Source organism: Triturus cristatus, chromosome 3_2, assembly GCF_964204655.1.
Source record: "Triturus cristatus chromosome 3_2, aTriCri1.1, whole genome shotgun sequence".
Classification (NCBI taxonomy): Eukaryota; Metazoa; Chordata; class Amphibia; order Caudata; family Salamandridae; genus Triturus; species Triturus cristatus.
In genome coordinates, this window is record NC_140584.1 from 454,796,160 (window position 1) to 454,818,583 (window position 22,424).

The 22,424-nt window shown below is 42.3% G+C and overlaps 1 protein-coding gene across 4 annotated transcripts in view; it reads right to left on the minus strand.

The window, feature by feature from the left end:
- Positions 1-22,424, minus strand: part of LOC146857529 (uncharacterized) — a 223,115-nt gene that overhangs the window by 102,236 nt on the left and 98,455 nt on the right. For all 4 annotated transcript variants that reach the window (XM_085648070.1, XM_085648071.1, XM_085648072.1 and 1 more), the window contains exon 5: positions 12,412-12,846. In XM_085648070.1, the coding sequence (XP_085504196.1) occupies positions 12,412-12,846 (435 nt within the window). The remainder of the gene's footprint in view (positions 1-12,411; positions 12,847-22,424) is intronic.

The following is a 22,424-nucleotide window of genomic DNA, read 5'->3' on the forward strand; positions in this document are numbered from 1 at the left end:
TCTTTTAGAACATCATCCATAATATGGTGGTGTATCGGCATAGCCACTTGTTTCAACTTTTTAAATTGCCTCAAAACAGTATCCAAAATAGTCCCCACAGATTCGCAGCAAGAAAATCCCATATTCAGTCTCTCATGATCCAAAGTGCAAGAGAAAGCCCCCTTCAAATATAGCTGCCTTTTGGTCATCTGGTGCCACCTCTTCCTTAGCCTCGGAACCAGAAGACAGGACATCTGCCAAGCCATCAACAGAAACAGCCTCAATATCCTTGTCCTTATGAGGCTTCTTTTTTAATGCTAGAATATTTTTCAAAACCTGCCTTTTTTGTTTGGAATCTTCCCACTCTCTGCTCTTCTTCTTGGGAGGAGAGGCAAGTAGAGTTGAAGAGGATGATATGGAATCAGAATCCACACAATGGTGCTTTTTAGTATGTTCTCCCATCTCAATGGTCAGCATAATATCAAAAAGAGAACTAGCGTGACAAAAATAGCAGAAATAATGCTCCACAATAGCATCAGCCGCTGCCCAGAAAGCATGCCTTATACTGCCACCAGAATCTCCACGTCTCACCCCGATACAGTCAAATAAACTCTGCACTCAGACTCTTCCCTTTCCACAAAGAAGGCAAATACAGCCAACACTTTCTGCTTCTGTCGGATTCTGTCACAAGGAGAAATACAAATAATTAGTAAGTTTCCATCCCAGTAAATCTTACAAAGTGGCTCACTTTTTTGTATCCTTCATTGTGATGTCATAAGTGTGGGTCCCATGCTCATTGTGTCACTGGTACCAAGCTGTAACCATCTGAGGAGGCCAAACTTATCCAAAACTGATCTTAGGTCACTTGTGTTTCAGTTCAGAGAGGACCAGCTTGGGAGTTTAGGTTGGACTGTTCCTACTGGGGCAAGACAAAAACATATTGGCATATGGATAGGCCTAGCCTGAGGTGGCAAAGTGGGCAGAAAACAATGAATTGGGATGAAGGCCCAAGTAATTACCAGTGTCTGAGAATAATTCAAGCATTCCATACATCAATTGTTTGTCTTCTTCACTGTGGCAGGTATGTCCAGATGTGGGTCCCATGCTCATTACGCCACTGGAGCCAAGTTACACCTGACTGCTTGATCTGGTCTTGGATTGTTTGTTTCTAGTTCAAAGAAGTCCTTCTTTGGCAGTTCAGGTTGGACTGTTCCTATAGTGGCAGTACCAGGGACGATCTACATAATGCTAGGTCTAATAGTGGGAATAGTGGGGGAAAAAAAGGATGGACTGGGATCTGGCCCTGAGCAATTATCAGCCGCTGAGTTTAATTCAAGCAGTCCATCCATCACTTGTTTCTATTTTTAGGTTTAAGAGCCCAGCAAAGATCATTGCCAGAATTTTGCAGTATAAAAAAGGCATAAGCTCAAGAACTGCTGGTACCTACAGTTTAAAAAAACTAAACCATATTTTACCAAAGGCCCGAGCCCAGTAAGGTTTGGACTGGTTTACATTTCCTAGCATTTATACCTTAGAAAGAAAGCATGAAAAACAGCATAGGAAGTTGCCAGGTAAACTACGGATATATTGAATACCCCGAGGGGATGTGCGGGCTTATTTTAAAGCATATCCAAGTTTGATTTTCCTATTTGGAGAAGGTAACAACCTCATATGTAATGACAGAGATTACAAAGAGGGACAAATATGTAATGCCAGCATACACAAAGATAGTACAACTTTCATAGAAAAGTAAATAACAGGTCATATATTCTTTTAACATAATCATGAAGTATGATCTTGGTATGATAGTGGATAAGTTAGCAATCCAGATGAACATGTTACATAGTTTTGGTAATGTTCTTTCTGGTGGATACTTTAACTGCTCTTAACTACAGATTTCTCACCTTTTGAGTTCTCCCAGATGCCAGACTGGATCCAGAAACTATTTCCACCAATTGATCCTTTACACTGGCAGCTTGTGCCACTGGATTCGGCAGCAGCTTCATTTCTACTCTGGAAAGGATGTGTTGCTCCTGTACACTTATGTCAATTTACAATAAAGCCTTCCACGCCCTTAAACGCCCCCAGCATCAGGGACAGATTAAAAAATAGAGTGGGCAAACCCCATCATGGAATAATATTACATCAATAAATCTACTAGGGAACAGAGGAAAAGGGCAGTGAAGACTCTGTGGTTAGAGTGTTTAATAAGATGAGTATTAATAAAGGTAAGTAGCATGTTCTTCTGATGATATGAGAGAAGTACTTCCCAAAAGGAGGAAGGTCTGAGGATAGGACTTCTAACAGAGAATCCTGCATAGCCCAGCAAAAAAATTACCCTCTATGCACACCTGGGTGTCAAGACGTTAATGCCTGGTGAAAGTGTGGTTGGATGCCTGTGTATCCACCTAGCTGATGTTTCACTCTGGAAAACTCCTGGCAAAGGCCATAGTGATGGCTTAGCTCTGGTAGAATGAGCCCATAGACCCTCAGGAACCTCCTTTTTGGCCGAGGCATAGAACATGTTTATGCAAAGAATTATACACCTTGATACAGTTTGTTTCTGGAATGTTCTTCCATTCTTTACACCAGACGACCTCATAAAAAAGTTCATCATTCACACAGTGCACCTTAGTCTGATCGATACAAGGGGCTCTCTTGGGGTCCCACTGGTGAAGCCTCTCCTCCTAGTTTGAGGGATGTTTCAGAGAGAAGGTAGCATGATGATTGCTCCACACCATCGACAGTTGACATCAAATTTGGCCAGAAATATCCCTAAGTATGAAATACAAGCTTGTCCGAAAAAATGGTACATCTAAAACTGTAGTCTGTGCAAAGTTGATCCGAAGGTCTCTTACCAGGTCGCAAACTTTGCCTAAGGTCGAGAATAGATTGAATTTGTGGACGGACCTAGAGCAGCTAAAATTATATCCACTTATTCCTTAAGCAGATCAAATCCACCCAGCTGGTTCCACTAAACCTCCATGCATGTAGGGGTAGGTTGTGGAGGTTCAGGTGCGAAACTCTGACCTGTTGTTGGGAGAGCAGGTCCTCCCAAAGAGGGACAGACGCTCAGACTCAGCATGTTGGAGTACCCAAAAAAGGATGAGTCCAATTCAGGGCTTTCAAGATCAATTTAGCCCTGTCCTTCTTCACTTTCTTCAGAACTCTGTAAAGCAGTGCCAAAAGCTGGGGCATGTGTAAAGGAGGTCAGGGTCATACATAAGGAACAACATATCTCCTAGGGAACTCTAAGGCAGAACATGGAGTGTGCAATAGGCCCGGCAATGAGGGCTCACTGTTGTAGAAAAAAGATTTACCCAAGGCAAGACCACAGGGCGAATACACCTTAAACTATCTCCAGGTGCAGATACCATTCGTGGTCTGCTGGTCAACATCTGCTGAGCTCGTCCACCCTTGTATTCATGTTCAAAGCCTCAGTACCTTCTGGCACAGCACACGTGACCCACTGTTCTTTGAAGTACCACATGGTAGTTGTGTTATCTGTCGGAATGTACACAGGGCGTAGAAATAGTCATGTTACACTCACAAGGATGTAGTTCAGACTGCATCCCTAGTGTTAAACCCACTAGAGGTGAATGTTTCACTGCAGATGCAGTCTGTGGGTGCCCATAAGGATGAGGCACCAGCAGGATGCACAAGGCTAGGAGACAAAGTAGCCTTAGAACCGTCCGTGGCAGAACACAGATAGAAGCCCAAAATACTCAGATCACATCCAGAATGTCCAAGACCCACTGAAAGCGTGGAAAGTTTTTTAACACAACTATGTCCAGATACGCTCCTGTAAAGGGAGTCCTAGGAACTGGCCGAAGATGGGATTTCCGCTTGTTGATAGAGAACCCCAGGGAAGATAATAGATAGATGGTTGTCCGCAGATGAGCCTACCTTCAAATGCCAGTCATCAACGTACTTAAATACATGTCCTTTAACCTGTGAACATTTCCTGTGATTACCACCATCATCTTCATGAACACTCAGAGCACTGGGGTGAGGCGGACGGGCATGTCAGTAAATTTGAGGAGTTCATTTCCCACAACAATGTGGAGTAAACACATGTGGAATTGCAAGATGGGTACATCATAGCATGCTTTCTCCAAGTCCCGAGGACACCATTCAAACCTCAGTATCAAAGACAGAGAGGACCTGGGTCACAGTCAGCATCTTGAGCTTACCCTCCCAAAGGAAGGACTTTAAGAGCGAAGCCCAAAATCAGCCTCCGAACTTTTTTGGCCACCAAAAAACATAAGAGTAACACTGTTTGCCCCTCTCCTTCTGTGGTACTTTCTCTTATGCCCTTTTGATTTCACTATCTGAAAGTTATTGGCAAGGATGGAGGCATGTCCCAACAAAGTCTTTGCAAAAGTAGGAGGAACTGGAGGATGGGTTGAAAGAAAAAGATGAATATAACTATAATGGATAACCTGCAAAATCCACTGGTTCAAAGAATCTGCATGCCAGGTAAAAATATATTGTGTGTTCTATTGGTTGCAAGTGATCCCTGAAGGAAAAATCAGAGTGGGCTGGCAGGGGAAGCAGCAGAAAAAGATGAGAACTAGCCATGGCTTTAGTGGCCTCATCCCCTGTCACCACTACTTTTAGCCTTAATAGGGTTGAAAGGGCTGTTGAACAGGCTATGATGGTTGGGTTTGGTGGCATTCCAGTTCCGAGGAGTAAATTCTTATTTTCCTATTGTTGATGGAACATGCGGGCCAGGAACAGCGAGCCCAAGGAGTGAGTTGTAGCACAGATAACTTTGAACCGCTCCAACACTGAATCTGCTTTGCCTCCAAGCAGCATGGAGCCATCAAAAGGCGTATCTGTGAGGAATGCCCATGTATCCCTGGAGTAATCCATGCTGCGCATCCAGGTTTGATGGAGAATCACCACGTTAGTACCCATAGCATATCCTACAGAGTCTGTGGTGTCCAGTCTGGCCCATTAGATATGCTTGGCCACATCTTCACTGTTATCAATCATCTGGGCAATGGAATTTTAAAACACCTAAGAGACAGCGGGCAAGAACTTGCTCACTATAACCCTGAGGGCACGTTAGTATCGCCCTAGGATTTAGAGACTTTAATGCCGAACTGGCAGAAGGAATCAACATCTTACCAAGCACTTCAAGGCGCTTTGGTCCTTGGTGATGCTGGACAGTACGAAAAGCATTCAGGTTCACTTTGCTGGCTGACGCTTGCTTTAAGAGACTTTCCAGTGCCGATGTTTCTGTAGCACCAAATATAATTCTGCCCACTCTACGATTAGAGTTTCTTTCAGGGCTTTGTTGAATGGTAGCAAAGGTTTTGAAGATGAAGGGCCAGATTAAAAGATTTCTGTAAGTAATTAGCTTTAGTTTTCACCGTTGGTAGTTCTAACACCTCTGTGGACTGCTATGGCAAAAGAGGTGCTCTCCTCTGTGTGGATTGCAATGGGGAGACCAATTCCATCCCTGGTATCGGGACCACTAGCATTTTGGACAGCATCAGTATAGTGAGGGTTTGACAAATGCCCACCTCCTCCTGATCTTCCTCATCATGTGTAATAATCTGAATGTCCCGTATAGTGACTGAGCCGAAGCTAAATAAAGCCTAAAGGCATTGAAGATACTGGCACCAAGGAAACAGCACAGCCAGTCAGTCAGTCAGTCCTCCCACACTATGGGCTGTGCCTGTCAGGAATCAGCAACACTGCCATTAGGTAGCATGTATGAGGGTCTTGTGGTTTCCTTCCTTTACAGCAGTTCATGTTAGAATACTCTCCAGCACATTGCACACTTTGTTCCACATCACACTCCAGTCCGGGTGTCCACACCACCGTCCTAATGTGCTATGGAGTATGTAGTTCTTTCCACACAACCATCCTAAAGCATCTTGGTCTATGCAGTTCCTTCTGCCGCCAAATCTTACCTAAAGTACATCCTGGAAGTGGCACTTTGTACAGTGGAACTGTTCTTGGTTCCTACGGATATTCTGTCCCAATAAATACTTGCCTTTTGTACTTTACTCTCATTTGGCCCCGATTTACACTCAGTTTCTTGTTTCCCCGTTACCCTTCTTGTACCTTCTGGATTTCCTAGTCTTCCCTCGCCAAGTTCCAATGCAGCGTTTCCTCCTTTGGTTATTCCCTAAATTTCTCACCGCCTTACTTTTTCCATGTTGCTGTGCTCCTCCCAATGGCGTCCAACTGTTTCTGGCCCGGGAGTTCAGAGCTTGCAGTTCTTGCCACTGCCTGCACGGCTGAGACTTCAGGAACCCTGGATAGCTTGCTGCTTTGCAATAACGTTTGCTTCTAATTTCTGTGTACTTCGGACAATCTTTATTTACTTGTTTTTCCTATCACTTGCATTGCTACTTTATCTTCTCTGTTCATGTTCCTTCTGGTTACAGTCCCTCTGTCACTGTTGTATTACAGTGTTTCTAGTTCAGTCTGCATGCATCCACTATTGGGTTTTCATGCAAATGTGTTTGTCTTGTGTTCCTAATTCAGTCGGCATAAACTCTGTCTAGTCCTTGTTTGTGTGTAGATTTCTAGTCTTGTACTAGAGCATTTCTAGTTCAATTTGCATGCTTCCATGTCTGTCCTTGTTTGTGTGTAGATTTCTAGTCTTGTACTAGAGCATTCCTAGTTCAGTTTGCATATTTCCAGGTCTGTCCGTGTTTGTGTGCAGATTTCTGGTCTTGTACTAGAGCATTCCTAGTTCAGTTTGCATACTTCCAGGTCTGTCCTTGTTTGTGTGTAGATTTCTAGTCTTGTACTAGATCATTCCTAGTTCAGTTTGCATACTTCCAGGTCTGTCCTTGTTTGTGTGCGTATTCCTAGCCCTGTTTTCAGTTCATCTTGATTTGCAAAATTCTCTCCAATCCTGCTTTTCCCAGGCCTCTGTTTCTGTATTAATTTTATCTTGTTCCATTCCTTTTGTTTTCTTTTGAGATCATGTTGAAATCCAAGTTAATGTTACCAGATAGTGCTAGTAATTTTCTGAAGTGTATTGCGTCTTGCACGATAACGCAAACAGCGCTCTGTTTCCGAAACAGCTGCTGGGTGGCTTTCAAGACTCTGTGAGATTAGCTACCCCGTGCCAGATCGTAGATCTTTTTCCCTCACCGAGCGATCAATTTCCACAGAGCACAAACTATAAATTGTGCAAGCTTGTCTGTTGTTCTCTTGCTTTGCACTCTCCTATTCCTTCCATTTGCTTACTGAACTATCCTTAAATTGTCCTCTACTGGCATTACGGAGTGCCAGATTAGTATTTCGAATTATTTACTCAGATATTTCTAAAGCCCGCTATTTATATTATCCCCTAAACAGTGGCCTGGTGCTAGGGAATTACGTAAGCAAATTATTTGTTTTATTTTTCCAGTTCTATATAGCGTCAACTTGGGTCCAAGGGCGTTCGAGTTCTTTATATGGTAATCAAATGTTACACTTCTTTTTTATGATTTGTTTTTTAAAGTACAAAGATGATAAGTGAGTTGCCCAGAATCACAGGATGTTGAGCAGAGGCCGGGATTCATATCGGATTTCCCGGTTCCAAAGTCAGCAGCTAGGCCACATCTCCAGATCAAACTAGAAGATACTGAGTAGCAAGTACTAAATAATAGCTCAAAAAGGTAACACTTTTAAACAGTGAAGAAGAAATGCAAGATGGTCGATTATAGAACGCAATTAAAGGGGATAAACTGTCCAGGTACTTAGTTGCCAAAAGTGAAAAGAACCACCCCGATGCAAGCTTTGGAGATTCGATGCGTTCTAATATAAAAGAGTGGCTGGAACAAAGAGGTCACTTCAGAGTGTAGGGTGAAAGGTTATCCTAACTGATGAAGGGCCAATCTTATGTACAGCATGATGACAAATGCAGAAAGTTTTGAAAAGAGTAAATTTGTGGACAGGCATTCAATGGAAAGTACTCAAATGGCTGGAAATGGGGGGATCTAGCCAGGCGACTGAATAATGCTTCCTGGTGGTTGCCGATGCGCCAAGCAGAAGAGGATTACAATAGTCTAATCTCAGAAGAAGAGAGATTGGAAGACCGGATGGTGATGGTTGCTAGGAAGAAAAACAAGAGCTTCACTAAGAACTTTAATTTGAAAAAAAGTATGTAGTCACTTTAAAGACATGATTTTTAAAAGGTAGTGAGGCATCAAATATAATCCACAGGTTCTGTGATGAAGATGAGGGGGTCGGAGTTGTTACAAGTTCAGGCAGTCACGCCGCAGTGCTCCACATGTTCAAGCACACGCTTTTGTTAGGGTGGTTGGGTGAGATGACATAGCAGAAGAGGAGTTCCATTTTATTCTTAAAGGGACTCCAAAATTGTCACTGCAAATCACAGAAATCATATTCTTATTGTTTGAAAAAAAGGGGTCAAGAAGATGACCTGCTTTATGTATTGGTTTTTACTTACTAGAGCAAGACCAAGTGCTTTCAGAGAATCTAAAACTGTGGTAAAGCTAGGTTTCTTTAACCCAGCAAGTCATAAATTGACCAAATATAGTGAACATGGAGTAGTAGAGAACATAGGGTGCATTAAAACGGAGAAAGTCTTCCAGAAATAATCCATTAATTGTGAAGGTCAATAGATAAGTATCCCATTAAGCGAAAGTTTGGGAGAGAGAGTCACTGTAAAAAAGCAATAATTCACAGGAGTCGAAATGGGGAGTGGTCACTACAGGTGGAGTAGAAGACGATTATAGCCACGCAGCCACTTATATCAGTATGATGGTACAAGTGCATGGTATAATTAGCAGGTAGAACAAAGGCCAAATCGAGACTTAAGGCATCACAGAGCCAGGTTTCCTCAGGAATAAAATTCAGAGATTGCAACACTGAATCTGCAAGAGGTAAGAGCAGATGTATTGCATCTTTGTGCTTTTGAAATGAACATGCATTTAGGGGAACACAGTTTAAATTACCCACCTTATCAATATTAATGCAGTAGGGCTGCACTCTGCTATGAACAACAGAATTGTTCTTCAGAATTACAATGCCACAGTTAATCTTAAATAGGGGGCTCTAAATTGTCATTTTTTAGCATGAGGAGAGAGAGGGTTGTCTACATTAATGAATGGCTTATCACTAGTTCTCATTGTACGAGATGCCAAGTTACGTGTGAGTTTGGATAGAGCCATGACGGAAGCTTACCTTGTCTACTAGATTTGCTATGAAGTAGTCCAATGAGATCCTGAAGAGAATAAATCAAGCACCAATGAGGGGAATACGCGCAAGGTGGCACTGAGGCACAGAGAGGCTTGCCTTTGGCATGCTCGCTGCACAGACGTACAGTCGTTTCTCTTTTATAGGCCTCCATGGCCTGGCTGAGGCAGCTCCCATGTGGCCTATGCAAGTGTAGTGCGGAAGGCATTGATAAGAAACGTCATGGAACTAGCAGTGTGAAAATGAAAGAAACAGAGATAGTCCAACTAAAAAGATAAAACAGGAGCCCTACTGCTCCTGCCCTGTGCGGAGGCTCCCCTAACCAAAAAGCCAAACGGAAAATATAACTACCTATAAAAAAGGGGTGAAATTTAAATTAGGAAATGCAAAACAAGCTAAAATAACATCACGCTGTATATAGCGCTTTAACTAAAACAACAAGATAAAACAAGTAGAAGTGGTGTGAGGACAGCCTCAACAAGACGAAATGCTGGGGCAACAAAAAATGAAAGGTCGGCAGAATTATAACTTTGCAAAACTTCTCCCCCTGAATTCCCCTGTCCATGCAGACAACAAGCTCTCCCCGTTTGTCTATCCTATCCTTCGCAGCGTCTCTGGCAGCGCCTTAGTATTTCATAATTAGGCATCAGGCGATATCTAGCTGAGCTCGAATCCAGATCCAAGATCATCATTGGGGTTGCATCTGTAACAGGTGCCTCTGCAGCCAGGGGAAGCACTGGACCAGTCACAGGGAGCATAGCATTTAGGAAAGGAGTGGAGGCTGGGCTGGCACAGGGACAGACAGAGGCCCAATGGGGTCAGTCAGCGGGAAGTCAATCCCTTCCAGTGGAAGTTAGATTGGTGGCCCCTATTGGACCATGGGGCCCGAGGGTGCTTTAGGGGGAACCTGAATCATCTAGAAAAGCTGCACTATTGCCTCCTTGAAGGCTTCTACTTGTGGTGAAGTTAAATATGGCCCAGGAAACTAATATGGTGTTGGGGGGATCATAAAACTATCACTGAGTCGAGTTTTCAAATGCTTGACTGGGTGATCTCTCCATGTAGTGGGGGCGAAAGGGAGATTACTCCATCTGCACTTTATGTGTCTGTGTCAAGATTTATCCTTTGACTTTGCTTTGGATTTACCCAAAGATAAAGAACGGAAATGGGACTTGGGTTGCGACATGGAGTGCGACTGTCCATGTTTCTTCAGTTCGTCAGCATACAACTTTGCCTTCCACTCCCCGAAGACCTTTGGATGCATCAGTGAGCATTTGACACATGACTTCGACTCATGGTTAGAACTCAAAGGTCACGTGGGTCCATAATTGACATCGATTTCCTGCAGGGGCCACAAGATTTGAAGCTTGAAGTCTTTGAGGGTAACATTTTCCTAGCAAATGGTCACTGAAAATATGGTTTTGGAAGTCAGTGAAGAACCATCAAAAATCTCCAGAGTAGAGCTCTGGATCTGTGTCCAAGGGGGCACAAAAACAGATGTGATACCAGCGTGCAGGAGTAGAATCTATACAAGGTTCGGAGCTGTCACATCTGGAGGAAGGATGAAGCTGCCACCCAGTCTGATGGAGCCACCTATCAGAGTTGCAACAATTGCTGTAAAAAGTTTCTGTATCTAGAGTGATGCATGAGGGGGACTCAAGAGTTGTGGAATCTGTGATTAGAAGTATCCATCTTAAAAAATTCTTAAATACATTACACGTAGCAACACCCTGTTTTGCCAACAAGGTTAAACCAACCACTCAACGAAAGCTTTGGAGTAATATTATTAGGGAAATAAAGCACTCACAATGTGAAATAGTCTTCCTGCGGCCTTAAAATCGTTAAATATACAATGCTGCATAAACTAACTGAAATGCAAGAAAAGTCTACATATGAGAAACAACCAATGAAAACACAGAGAAGGAGACAGAACTATTTGAGATAAATAGGCATAACACCTTAAGGCCAAAGCATTAGCCATAGGGTGAAAATTGAAGACGAAAGGTTAGACCGAGGCAAGTTAAGTAGAAGTTTATGTTTGTGTTTATTATTATGATTACGATTATGATTTTGTAGAGCGCATGGCTGCCCGAGGCTTGCCAGCGCTGGGTGAGAGAGTTACTGGCGGAGGCTAAAAGTTAAAAGAATAAAAAGGGAAAAAAATCATAAATGGCAAGAAGGTCACAGCTAATCTAGACAATTCTCATAAGCAAAGATTTATTTTGTCAGAATAACATGAAGGGACGTTGCCACTGTAAAATGTTGAACCAGAGTGTGGACCATGTAAAATGTAGGTCTTAGCTTTCTAATCTCAACGGTCACTATCTTTATTAATGAACTCCCCAAATCATCCATCCTTCAGCACTCTAATTTGAATTTTAGTAAAGCGTGCCTCTAGAACCTGGACACAGACACATAACAAATGGCCTGATTCACAAAAAAGTATCAAATTAGCACTTCTAAAAGTATTTCTGCAAAGAGGTGCAGATTTTAGTCTTTAAATAATTCACAAACATTGGCAACAGTATGCCTGGAAAGCAGCACCTGAGGCACCTTTCACCGCTTACTATTGGGAAGGCCAAGTGACATTTTTGGAACTTTCCATTTCCCCAGTGCAGAAGTGTACTCGCAGCAAAATGCTGCTTTGTGTAAAGGCTCTACCATGCAATTGCACTTTTTTCAGTTTTTTCTTGTTCTCTACGTGGAAAACAATTGCTTCCATGGAGAACCATCTTCACCCACACACCCTGAAGTTTGGAGGTGTTCTATTCCCATTGCCTCCATAGATGAAGATTTAACTCCCGCCATTTGCTAGAGAAAATGTCCAAACATTTAAAGGGTCGGGAAGGGTCAGATAGAGGCTTGTGAATGCCCACAAACTCTCACGTTTAAGGGCATTCATAAACCTTTAAGGCAAACCAAGCCAAGATCTGCCCACTACCCACTCTTGTATGGGATTCACTAATGAGTATTTTTATGCATGTGCGCAAATGTGGTACATATTTTCACAGTTGTAAATGCATTTACACCTGTTAGGTAGACTTTGGTGGGTACTTAACAGTCTCACATTGAGCTGTTTTCACCTGTAAATTTATGTTAATATCAAAAAATGGCTATGTTAATCAGGCCTGCAGTCTATACTTGATCCATATTATTTTTAATGTGCAACAAAACAAGAAATATTGATATCGTTTTAGCAATTTACTCTGTATATCGCCATCAACAAACACATAACATACAGAGATAAGTTTTACTTACCACCTTCCACATTTAGAATCATTTGTTTAGAAACTACATTTGTGGAGCCTTCCTGGCTAACTTCACAGATAATTCCAGCTTTGTTATAACACTCAATGTCTGGTTCAAAGTTAAGTTCACTAGAGACAGAGTATGTTCGATCACTGTTCCTTGTATAGCCGGATAGTATGGCCTTCCACCGCTCTGTTTCCTCCCCGGCTCCATCACTTGATCCTGTCTCAATATTACTGTTGTTGGGAGTGTTCCTCCAACACAAGTGAGGTGTCCTCCTGTCTAATTTTACGATAATTTCCTTGATCACACGTGTGCCACGCTTCATCCTCCAAGTGATTTGAATGGCACGGGGATAAAATCCGGACACGTCAACCTTTAATTTGACCATTTCTTTATGTATAATCTGTGTTAATGCCTTTATCTCTGATACTTTGGGTGGCACTGTTGAGGAGAAACAAAATAGTTTTACAATATGTTTCATATATAAAGGGTGGCAGGAAACTTTACAACAGTAAAAAGTATCAATGTACATATTAATAACAATGATTAAAATATAACTATTGCATATATAATATGAACTACTGACATTTTGTAAACAATGAAAAATTATCAATACAAACTGGACGATATTGCCAGCCAACGGATCCTTTAGTCTACCCTGAATATGATTTTACATACTTTGACCCTTAACAACTCAGGCTGCTCTAAACTGAACACTGCTCCCTGGCCTATGAAGCAGAGATCCACATACATGATCTGCAAGTGGTGATGGCTGTCCGTCATCTGATGTAATGTGGGAGTTCACTTTCAGTCAAGAAAGCAGTTCTAGAAGGAAGTTTAAGATCTTTAACCTTAATTATTCCCTGGGTGTGGTGTCACACGCTGAGTTGTAGGCAAAAATAATAATTAGTGAGGTTAATTAGTACTGATGGTTAAAAAAAGAGAAGGAGTGGATAATTCCACCAATGGACAAGCAGACAGTCCTGAAGATGCAGGGATTCTACCCTCCACCCACCTTCTGCTTAACGGCCCTGATCCTCTCTAGGGCGTGTAGGAGGCCTGGGAACTTGGGGTTAGCTGTATGTAACATTTTTGCGTAGGCAAATAGGTAATCACTAGAAGGCACTGTTCCGGGGTGGGTATGGTCGTGAGTCAACCAAGTCCAACCACAACAAGAGAAAAGAAAAAGAGATAGATCTAAGGGTCTTTGGTCTAGGATGAGGTACTCCGGATGGGGGGAGACAGCAAACGTGTCTCTTGTTGCCCTCACACACCCCGAAGGATGTCATGCTTCATCATCGGGCTGTGCTCCTCGTCGGGCCGGCGGTGCAATGCCCTACGGGTCCCCCGAAGGGTCTCTTTAGCGGAGATCTTTTAGAGAGCTGCCGATGGGTGCATGCGGGTATGTGGAGGGAGAGTACCGGGGTCAGTGGTGAGGGTAGTGTGTGCAAAGATAAAAATACCTAAGGGTTACCTAGGGGAGTATTTTAATAAAGAGGTGCCCTTGGTACAATAAAAATCGTGAGTAAATTGTTACTTTTCAAGACGTAATGTGTCTGTGGTAACTGGAGAAAATGGTCGACATGTTTCGCGCCTTTAAGTGGTCAAAATGATCCCTGGCGTTTCATCAGGACCAGTAGTGGTGAATAGTGTGGAAGAGGTGCACAGACTAAGTGTAGTGGGAGGGGTAATAATCACCCTCTCACTAGGCAACAGGGGGGGGTTTAAGTGTCTCCTAAACAGGTAGTGTGTGATAAAGGAGTCTGTTGTGCCCCCTTTGCACTGGACCTATAAAAAGAGTTGGGATTACTCCTTGAGTTTAAAGCGGCGTAGGAGGCCCACACCATCTAGGGGGGTTGCTCAGGTGACGGCACTGGAAACCTGCCCGGTCCAGACGCCAACTCGAAGGACGTAGGCAAATAGCCAGATTCGCAGAATCAAGCGGTTTGCTAATGCAAAAATGCGTTTTCTGATGTATCCGTTTCCGAATCACAATTTGGGTTTACAAATTGGTATTTGGAAGGACAATGGCTCCCCTTCCAAATACCGATTCACATTGGTATGTATGAATGTTTTGAGCCTGAGCCTGAAATGCTGTCCCAAAACATTCACACTTTCACGCCACCTGAAAGTTGTTGGTAACCCATTTCCTACTGGGATGTTACTTGAGAATCGTAGAAAAATTATTTTTTAAGAGCAGGCATTTTTTTCTGCCCGTTTTCCTTTAAGGAAAACGGCCCACCTTTAAAAGAAATTGATTTATGTATATTTAAAATAGTTTTTATTATTGCCAGAATAGCAGTACCAAAAAACTGCGTGCCCAGCTCGGAGTCAACATTCAGCCTTGCCGCTGTTGAATATACACCAACGAGTTAAGAAGGAAACTTCCCAACTCCCCTCCCTCCCAACTCGGCTGCCCGCATCGCCTAGTCTATCCTGGTAGCACTATTTAATGCTCTAGTCACTAGTTGTTTCGGGCGCGTGGGGGTGGTCTGTCAGTCTTAAAAGTCTACGGTATAGAGGACAAGTGAGTTCTATACATTATTGTGACAGGAGTGTTATGAATGGGTGCCAAATCTCCCGCATGTGTCTCCCTCTGACTTGAGTGCTGAAGTTAGCCTCTCCATCCCCAGTAAATCCCAGATGTGATGTAGCCATGCTAGTTTCGTTGGGATCTTATACGTACCCCACAAAGCTAGTATGGTTTGGTGTGCTGCTCTAAGTGCTACCATGATATGATTGCCCCTCCTCGATGTGAGTGGGTATGTAAGAGGGTTAGGGAGGCCTGTAAGAGGGTTAGGGAGGCCCAGTAGTATGTAGGAGGGAAATCTGGGGAGCTGGCTACCAAAGTGTGTGTCTACCTCAGCTAGGATCTCCTCCCAGAAATTTGTCAGTTTAGGGCAGTCCCAAAGAATATGTGTAAGTGTCCCCCCACTACATCACCAGCATTTGTTTGCTTGTGCGGGAATACATTTATGCAAGCGGACTGGGGTCAAATGCCAATAAGAGGCAATTTTTGTGGCTGTCTCAGTACTGAAAGAGTTGAAAGTTGAGTATCTGGCCCTGTAGTAAAAAATCTTCCTTTAGTCAGTTCCCTCCCTAACTCACGCTCCCAGCACAACTGGGCTTCCGTTTTCGTCTCTGGCTCAGGACCCAGTAGTATTTTGTATAGATCAGTCACTAGGCCGTTTGTGAGAATCTCTGCTGAGGAGCCATCTTTCAAAAGCTGTCAGGTGTAGCTGCGCAGCGCAGCTGCCCTGATCTCCATGTTCGTCACCCAGTGTCTGACTTGCTTATAATGAAACCTCTCTTCCTCGGATAGTACTCCCAGGTCACTCAATGTATCAAACGAGATGGGATGGGACCGTCATTGTCACATAGATGGCCTATTGATCTACACCCTGGGTTCTGCCAAGCACTCAACTCTTTGCGATGTAGCCCTGGAGTAAAGTCTGGGTTCTCCGCTACTGCCATCAGAAGGGACGGGAACAAGGTTTTCCTCTCCTCCTCCTGGAGTCCCCGGGCAGTGCATCGTGGGTCAAGGATGAATAACCGTGTAGGCTGAGTAGCAGGCACCCAAAACAAAACTAACAAAAAAACAAAGTCTCTGGGTTAGGGATAGCCAAATGTGGGACATCTCCATACCACTAAGCAGTCCATATTTAGGGGTGGAGGATCACATCATGCAGTCTCCCACTACGCCACTAACCCACCCCCCGTTGCGCATCTCTGAGATGCTATGGTACCTCATGCCGCATCTTTGCCGGAAGTGTCCTTGGTTAGCTTGGCCAGGAGTGCCTTTCTTTCAGTTACCATTCTTTCAAGGTCTGGGGCTGAGCCCGACCTCCTCTGGGCACTTTAATCCATCTCTTACGGGCATCCTGTTGCTGCTTATTGGATCGTATATTTAACCGGGGTTCCTTTTGTAGCTCAATTTTTAGGAGATCCGATGCTTCTGTTAGAGAGCGAAACTGTCGTCGCTGGCCTTGCCACTCAAATATCAGTCGGTGAGTAAATGACTATGTTCTCACAGAAAAGTTGTAATCAGCCAGAACACTACGTTTTTGGACCGTTGAAGCGGCCAGGTCCTGGTTTAGATGGAGAGTCTGCCTTTAAACTGTATGGCTGGGAGCTCACTGGCCTTTCTAAGAATCTCTTCTTTGAGTGTGAAGCTAAGAACACATGTCAAAATGTCTGAGGGGTGCGCCCGTCCAGCGCCCCAGCTCCCCACTCTATGGGTCCTGCCTTGACGGATTGCCTCAGGCGTTGTGTCTCCGAAGACTTGTGAAAATAGATCTGTCATATACGCCCCTATGCACTGCCCTTCTGCATATCTGGGGGCTCCTTTGATACAAATATTGTTCCTCCTGGACCGATTTTCCAAATCTTCTGAGTGGGCCTGAAGGTCAAGTAGTTGGTATGTCCGACGTATGACTTCTTGCTGAAGTTGCTCTATTTCTTCATCAGGCGTGTTCCCCTTTTCCTCTAGGGCTCTCTGATGCCTGACATTTCCTTTCGAACAGCTTGTAGCTCGCTCGTTAAGTCCCTCTTTACTGCCAGAAGCTCTTCTCTCAAGCCAGAAAACAAGGCCTCTAGATATGTCAAGAACTCTCCCCTCTGTTCCAGTGTTAATACTATTCATTCTGCTTTTCCCTGCAAAAGAAAGCAGTTGGCTAAGTACCCGCGTTGGCGGCGTTTGGGGCTCAGCTAGAGAGCTTCCCTGCGATCCATTTTACATGGATTGCAATGTTTCCAGCATTCACCTAAAATTCCGATTGAGCGCACTTTTGATCGAGGTGCGTGGTCTAGTTGTTCTGATTGAGACACTCAGGTGTCTCCAACGCGGATGCGTGAGCTCCGTTCGGCGCACTTCAGCTGTGAAGCCACAGCTGACAGTTGTAATTTCCTCAGCGCTTCGTTTGTGAGGAAAATCTGAAGAGAATCCAAGTCTACATGTTCCATAGTTTCAGGGAAGTTAATGAGGGTATTTTGTATTTCTTTGTTGGAATTTTAGTGACCGTGGTAATTCTTTCAACAGCGCTTCTCAGTCAAGGAAGCAGTTGAGTCATAGTTTGGTGTGCGTCGTGGGAGCGTTGAATCAAAAACAATAAGGTGCATCATTCCTTATAACAAGGATGTAAAGATTCATTTTTGATTAATAAACTCTTCAATATATCCTTAACAATATCAATGTGCCTGCTAATCAATTATGAAATCTATCATTGTTATTTATTTTAAATCTATTGCTCTAAGTGGTGAATTAAGAAAGCACTGTATTTGATTAAATTCAATTCACAAGGGATTACATTAGAGCAACTGGAGCACCACATCAGCTAAAATATTAATCAAAGATATATTATGTTTCTTCTTTCTTTACACTGTTAGACACATGCACAAGTCTGTAATATCCCACTGCTGACTTTGGGTTGATTTATAAATAAGTCAGTTTTACCCAATGGACTGTATATCAGATAGAGCCTACATCTAGAAAGATAACTCTAGAGCAGGCTTCTCCAACGAGTAGTTTGTGAGCTACTGATAGATCTCCTGCTACTTCTAGGTAGCTCTCCTGTGTGCATCCCAGTTTGCCAAATTGGAACCTCTAGCTAGGTTGAATTGATATATGTATTCCAAAATTGTGTTTTTTCAGACAGAAATGTGTGTATTTTCAGAACTCAGAGCAGATATTTGGAGAAAAATGGCTGATTTTCTAAAACAAATTTAAAGCGGATTTGTTTTGTGATAAATCATATGGGGACGCTTATTACTAATATTACGACTTTTGTGTCCGCGGCACTTTAGCTGTGATTGGCATTCCCAATTGACATTTATTTTTACATTAATCCTGGCAACCCTGCCTGATGCACAAAGGTAATCACTGCTGGTAATCTAGCCTGTAATCTTGTTTGATGTGGTCGCTATTACAAAACAACAACACTAATATTATTAGAAGCTCACAATAATGTTTATTGAACCTAAGTAGATCTGATAGTCCAAAAGGTTAGAGACCCCTGCTCTAGAGAAAGCAAATACATTTTAAAAAACAGTAACTCTTTAAAAAACACTTACAAAAGCGTGACTGTAAATGCCTGGTTAAAACCATAGCATCATAACCTAAGTTTATATATCCAGAAACACTGTTTTCCTAGGCAGTCACTTTCTGTTACCACAAGTTCAATTGTTTTTGATTATGCAGACTGCTATACAGCTAATGCTCTGCATCAGTTTTACAAGTAGTTTCCTACATATGTAATGATATTGGATATTTTGCTTCTGCGTTTCTGATAACATGGAGATACTCTTTAGGAGCTATTACTTCATTTTCATTGCCTCGTTATTATAGTAAAAAGTAGAGGTACAAAGTCTTAGCCCTTAACAATTCCCATAAGAAATGCTGTTGATCGGATTTTTAGGGTGGGCTGGTGTAGCATGTAAATACACTCATGGGCTACTGGTAGCTCTCCAGCTACTTGTGAGTAGCTCTCCCGAGTGCCTCCCAGTCTACTAAATTAGAAGCTTTTCCTTGGTTGAAATAATATGTACACCAAAATTGAGAGAGTGCATTTCGAAACGAAAATGTTTGTATTTTCAGAACTCATTGATTATGGTTTGATGAAACATGGCTAAATTTCCAAAATATATTTAAAGGTGATATTTGAATGGTAAATCATGTGGCATTGTGAAGACTTACATCTAACAATAGTATGGTGGCGACTGCTGCACTGCAGCTATGGGTGTTAATATATAACCTATACAGAGGCATTACAAATACACAAATGTTGTTACATTACTGCTGGCAACCCTGTCTGATGCGCTGAGGTGATCACTGCCGGCAATCTATCTTGCATATGGTGGCCACTAATGTAATTGTGTCTAATGTGGTCACTAATACAACACTAATAATGTTAGTAGCTTGGAGTGAGTTTAATTGGACATAGTTAGCTCTGATTACAAAAAAAATTGGAGACCCCTGTAAAACACTAATAAATGAGGTCTTGTTCAAATATAGCCTTCTCTGGATTTTAATTTCTTAACTTTACACTTTAAATTAAATTCTGGGATAATTATGCTCTAATGCAAACTACACATTCAAATCATTCTGATCTAATAAGTCATGTCATTTTAGTAAGTTCTGTCCATATCACTTCCAAATTACCAATACATTATTAATGAAGCACAACCAAAATAAAACATTTCCTTCAAATTGTTGTAGTTCTACTCTCAAAGCTCGCTTCCTCTTATACCATCCCATAAAGAGCAATGCATAGGAGGGAACGAACTGGGACTCACTGTAGTTCTTTCTAGCTGTTGGAATACATCATTCTCATAACAGAAACATGTAAGAAATGGGGGTATAAGCAGAGTGGTTTAAGTATGCACCTCAAGTAATAATTACAACCCTTGTCAGGGTGAACCAAAAATTCACTAAATAAACATGAGCTCAACCCCTTAGTTGTTATTGCACAGAGAAGACAGGCTTAACTTAGGCAGGGGTGTCCAACCTTTGGTAGAATAGGAGCTACTGATGTTCAATGAAAATCTTTGCAAGCTACTATTATTATTAGTGCTGTAATAGTGACCACATCAGACAAGATTACATTAGTGGGCACCCTATACAAGATTACAAGCAGTAATCACCTTGGTTCATCAGGCAGGGTTACCACCAGTAATGTAAAAGCTTTTTTTGTTTTGTTTAGAATGCCTCAATATAAGTAATACATGCCATCCACAGCTTCAGTGCCCCTGGCACGAAAGTAATAATATTAGTAATAAGTCTCCCCATATGATTTAACACTCAAAAATCAGCTTTAAATATATTTTGGAAATTCAACCATTTTTCTTCAAACATCAGCTTATGAATTTTGCAAGTACACACATTTTTTGGCTTGAATACACAGTTTAGGCATACATATATCAATTCAACCAATTAGAGAGCTACTTGCGAGGAGCTGGAGATCTACTAGTAACTCACTAGATAGTTGTTGGTTAAGCCTGACTTAGAGAAAATGTTTAAAGTATTTATGCAGTACTAAAACAGCAATACGGCTGAAATTCAAAACAACAAGAATCCCAAAACGAATTGAGAGAAATAGAGTAAAATGGGAACCGGGAGCATTAATTTCAAAAGTTTAAAGTAGAAAGAGCGCCAAGATGCACAATGTGTCAATGATATCAATGGTCGCAGTAGAACAAGACCTATGTGTATTTGACACTGACCATGAGGGAGCGTGGGTCAGATATACTGACCGGGTTCATCCTGTTTAAATATTTCACCTTCTGACTTTAGTCCTTTAAGTCCAAATCCACAACAAGAGAACATTTCTAAAGCCTCCAAGGACCTCAGGGGAGGGACATAAGAGACTCACAGGGTGGCAGGCAGAGACCAGAGCAGGGGACAGTCAAGGTCTAGTTGCCACTTGTCAGCTGAGCAGTTGCAGGAAATGGCCTCTTGTAGTTTGTTATGGCTTAAAGAGGAAGTAAGTTCATCTCAGGTCTCAGACAGCAGATTCATTCATCTTCTAATCTTCCATAGGTTAGAAGTGTTCTGAAGTGGGTGCTAGAGGTGTCGCATTTATGCCTGGCACAAGCTAGTGGATGGGAATCACCCCTGGGGACTAACCAATGGCGTGAAGGTTCCCAGAGCTACCTCTAACCACTTTGGGCATTTTGTAAGACCGCTGACATCTATGGCTATACTTAACTTGGGCTCTGAGGACTCTCTATGTGTGTAGTGTGTGGTGTGTGTGGGGGGGTGGGGGAGTGTACTATGGTAATCAGTGTCCTTCTGCTAAAAACCAATTTGATGCAGTCCCTGTACCCACATCATCCTCAGAAACAGAAGACTGGTATAACAAAGCTTTTAGCAACCAGTCAGTGGACACACACAAATTGTTTTGGAATCCTGTTTCCTTCCTTTGAAGTGCGCCCTAAATGTTATACGTAAATCTAGTACACCTTTTAACCAAGTTGTGATACAGTAATGCCAAAGGAGGCCCTCTGTGACTGGGGTCTGACTGGCTGGGAAGACAACAGAAAAGCCCTGCCCAAATGTCAGCTAATATTTTGCACCATGCCTTTAGGGGCAATGATGCCTACTTATGGGTGACTTATAAATATTGAAACGCACTGTTTAGTCTTGTCAGAAGCTAGCTATTTTGACGATCAAATTTGCAGTTAAAACATGCACACCCAAGCTATTGGAGGCAGGCCTGCAGTCATGTTTATGTTGTCACTGTAGTTGATGGCACAATGGGTGTTGCAGTTTACTTGTGCTAGTCTACTGTGGAAGTACTGTTTCGTGCAGAACACATCACTTCTGTGGACAATGCAGGTGAATATGGATTTCACATCCAGACTGACTAATAACATCATCTTTCCAAGGCATATCATAGCCGTCTTATGTTCTTTACAGAAGATGGTAGTGTTCATACCAATGGTGCAAAAAAAGTCTATAAATTCTGAAATCCTCTTTGTAAGTGACTAATTTTCTGAAACTATAAGTCTATCTGGTGTTAAGATTAATGCATTATGTATTTTAAAAAAGAAGTATATTATAGGTACAATGGCAAACATTTAAACAGCACTAAGTCATCCTCCCATAAAATATCTAAATCTCTCCATTTGACTAACATATTAAGTTCTTGTTGAGAGGATTTAATATTTAAAATGTTTATCATTGACGAAATTAAAAATAATCTTTATGCAGCCAACGGCCATAAAAGATACAAACATTCCATAATACAGAGTCGTCAAACATTTAAAATACATTTCAAATTCAGACACAGCTAGAGGCAGGTTGTAGCAGAATATGCACACTCATCTACATCATGCCATAATGCCTTACCTTTAATGAATACTAAATACATCTGATTACAAAAAAACATGAATTCCATGGAGTGGGACTAAAAGCTATAATCATTACTATTAAAAGTACGAAACAGGGGTAACAAAAACTGTTTCCTAGGCAATTTGTAAAAATGGCAGAACAGAATAAAATGAATTGTGGAGTCCACAGTGAT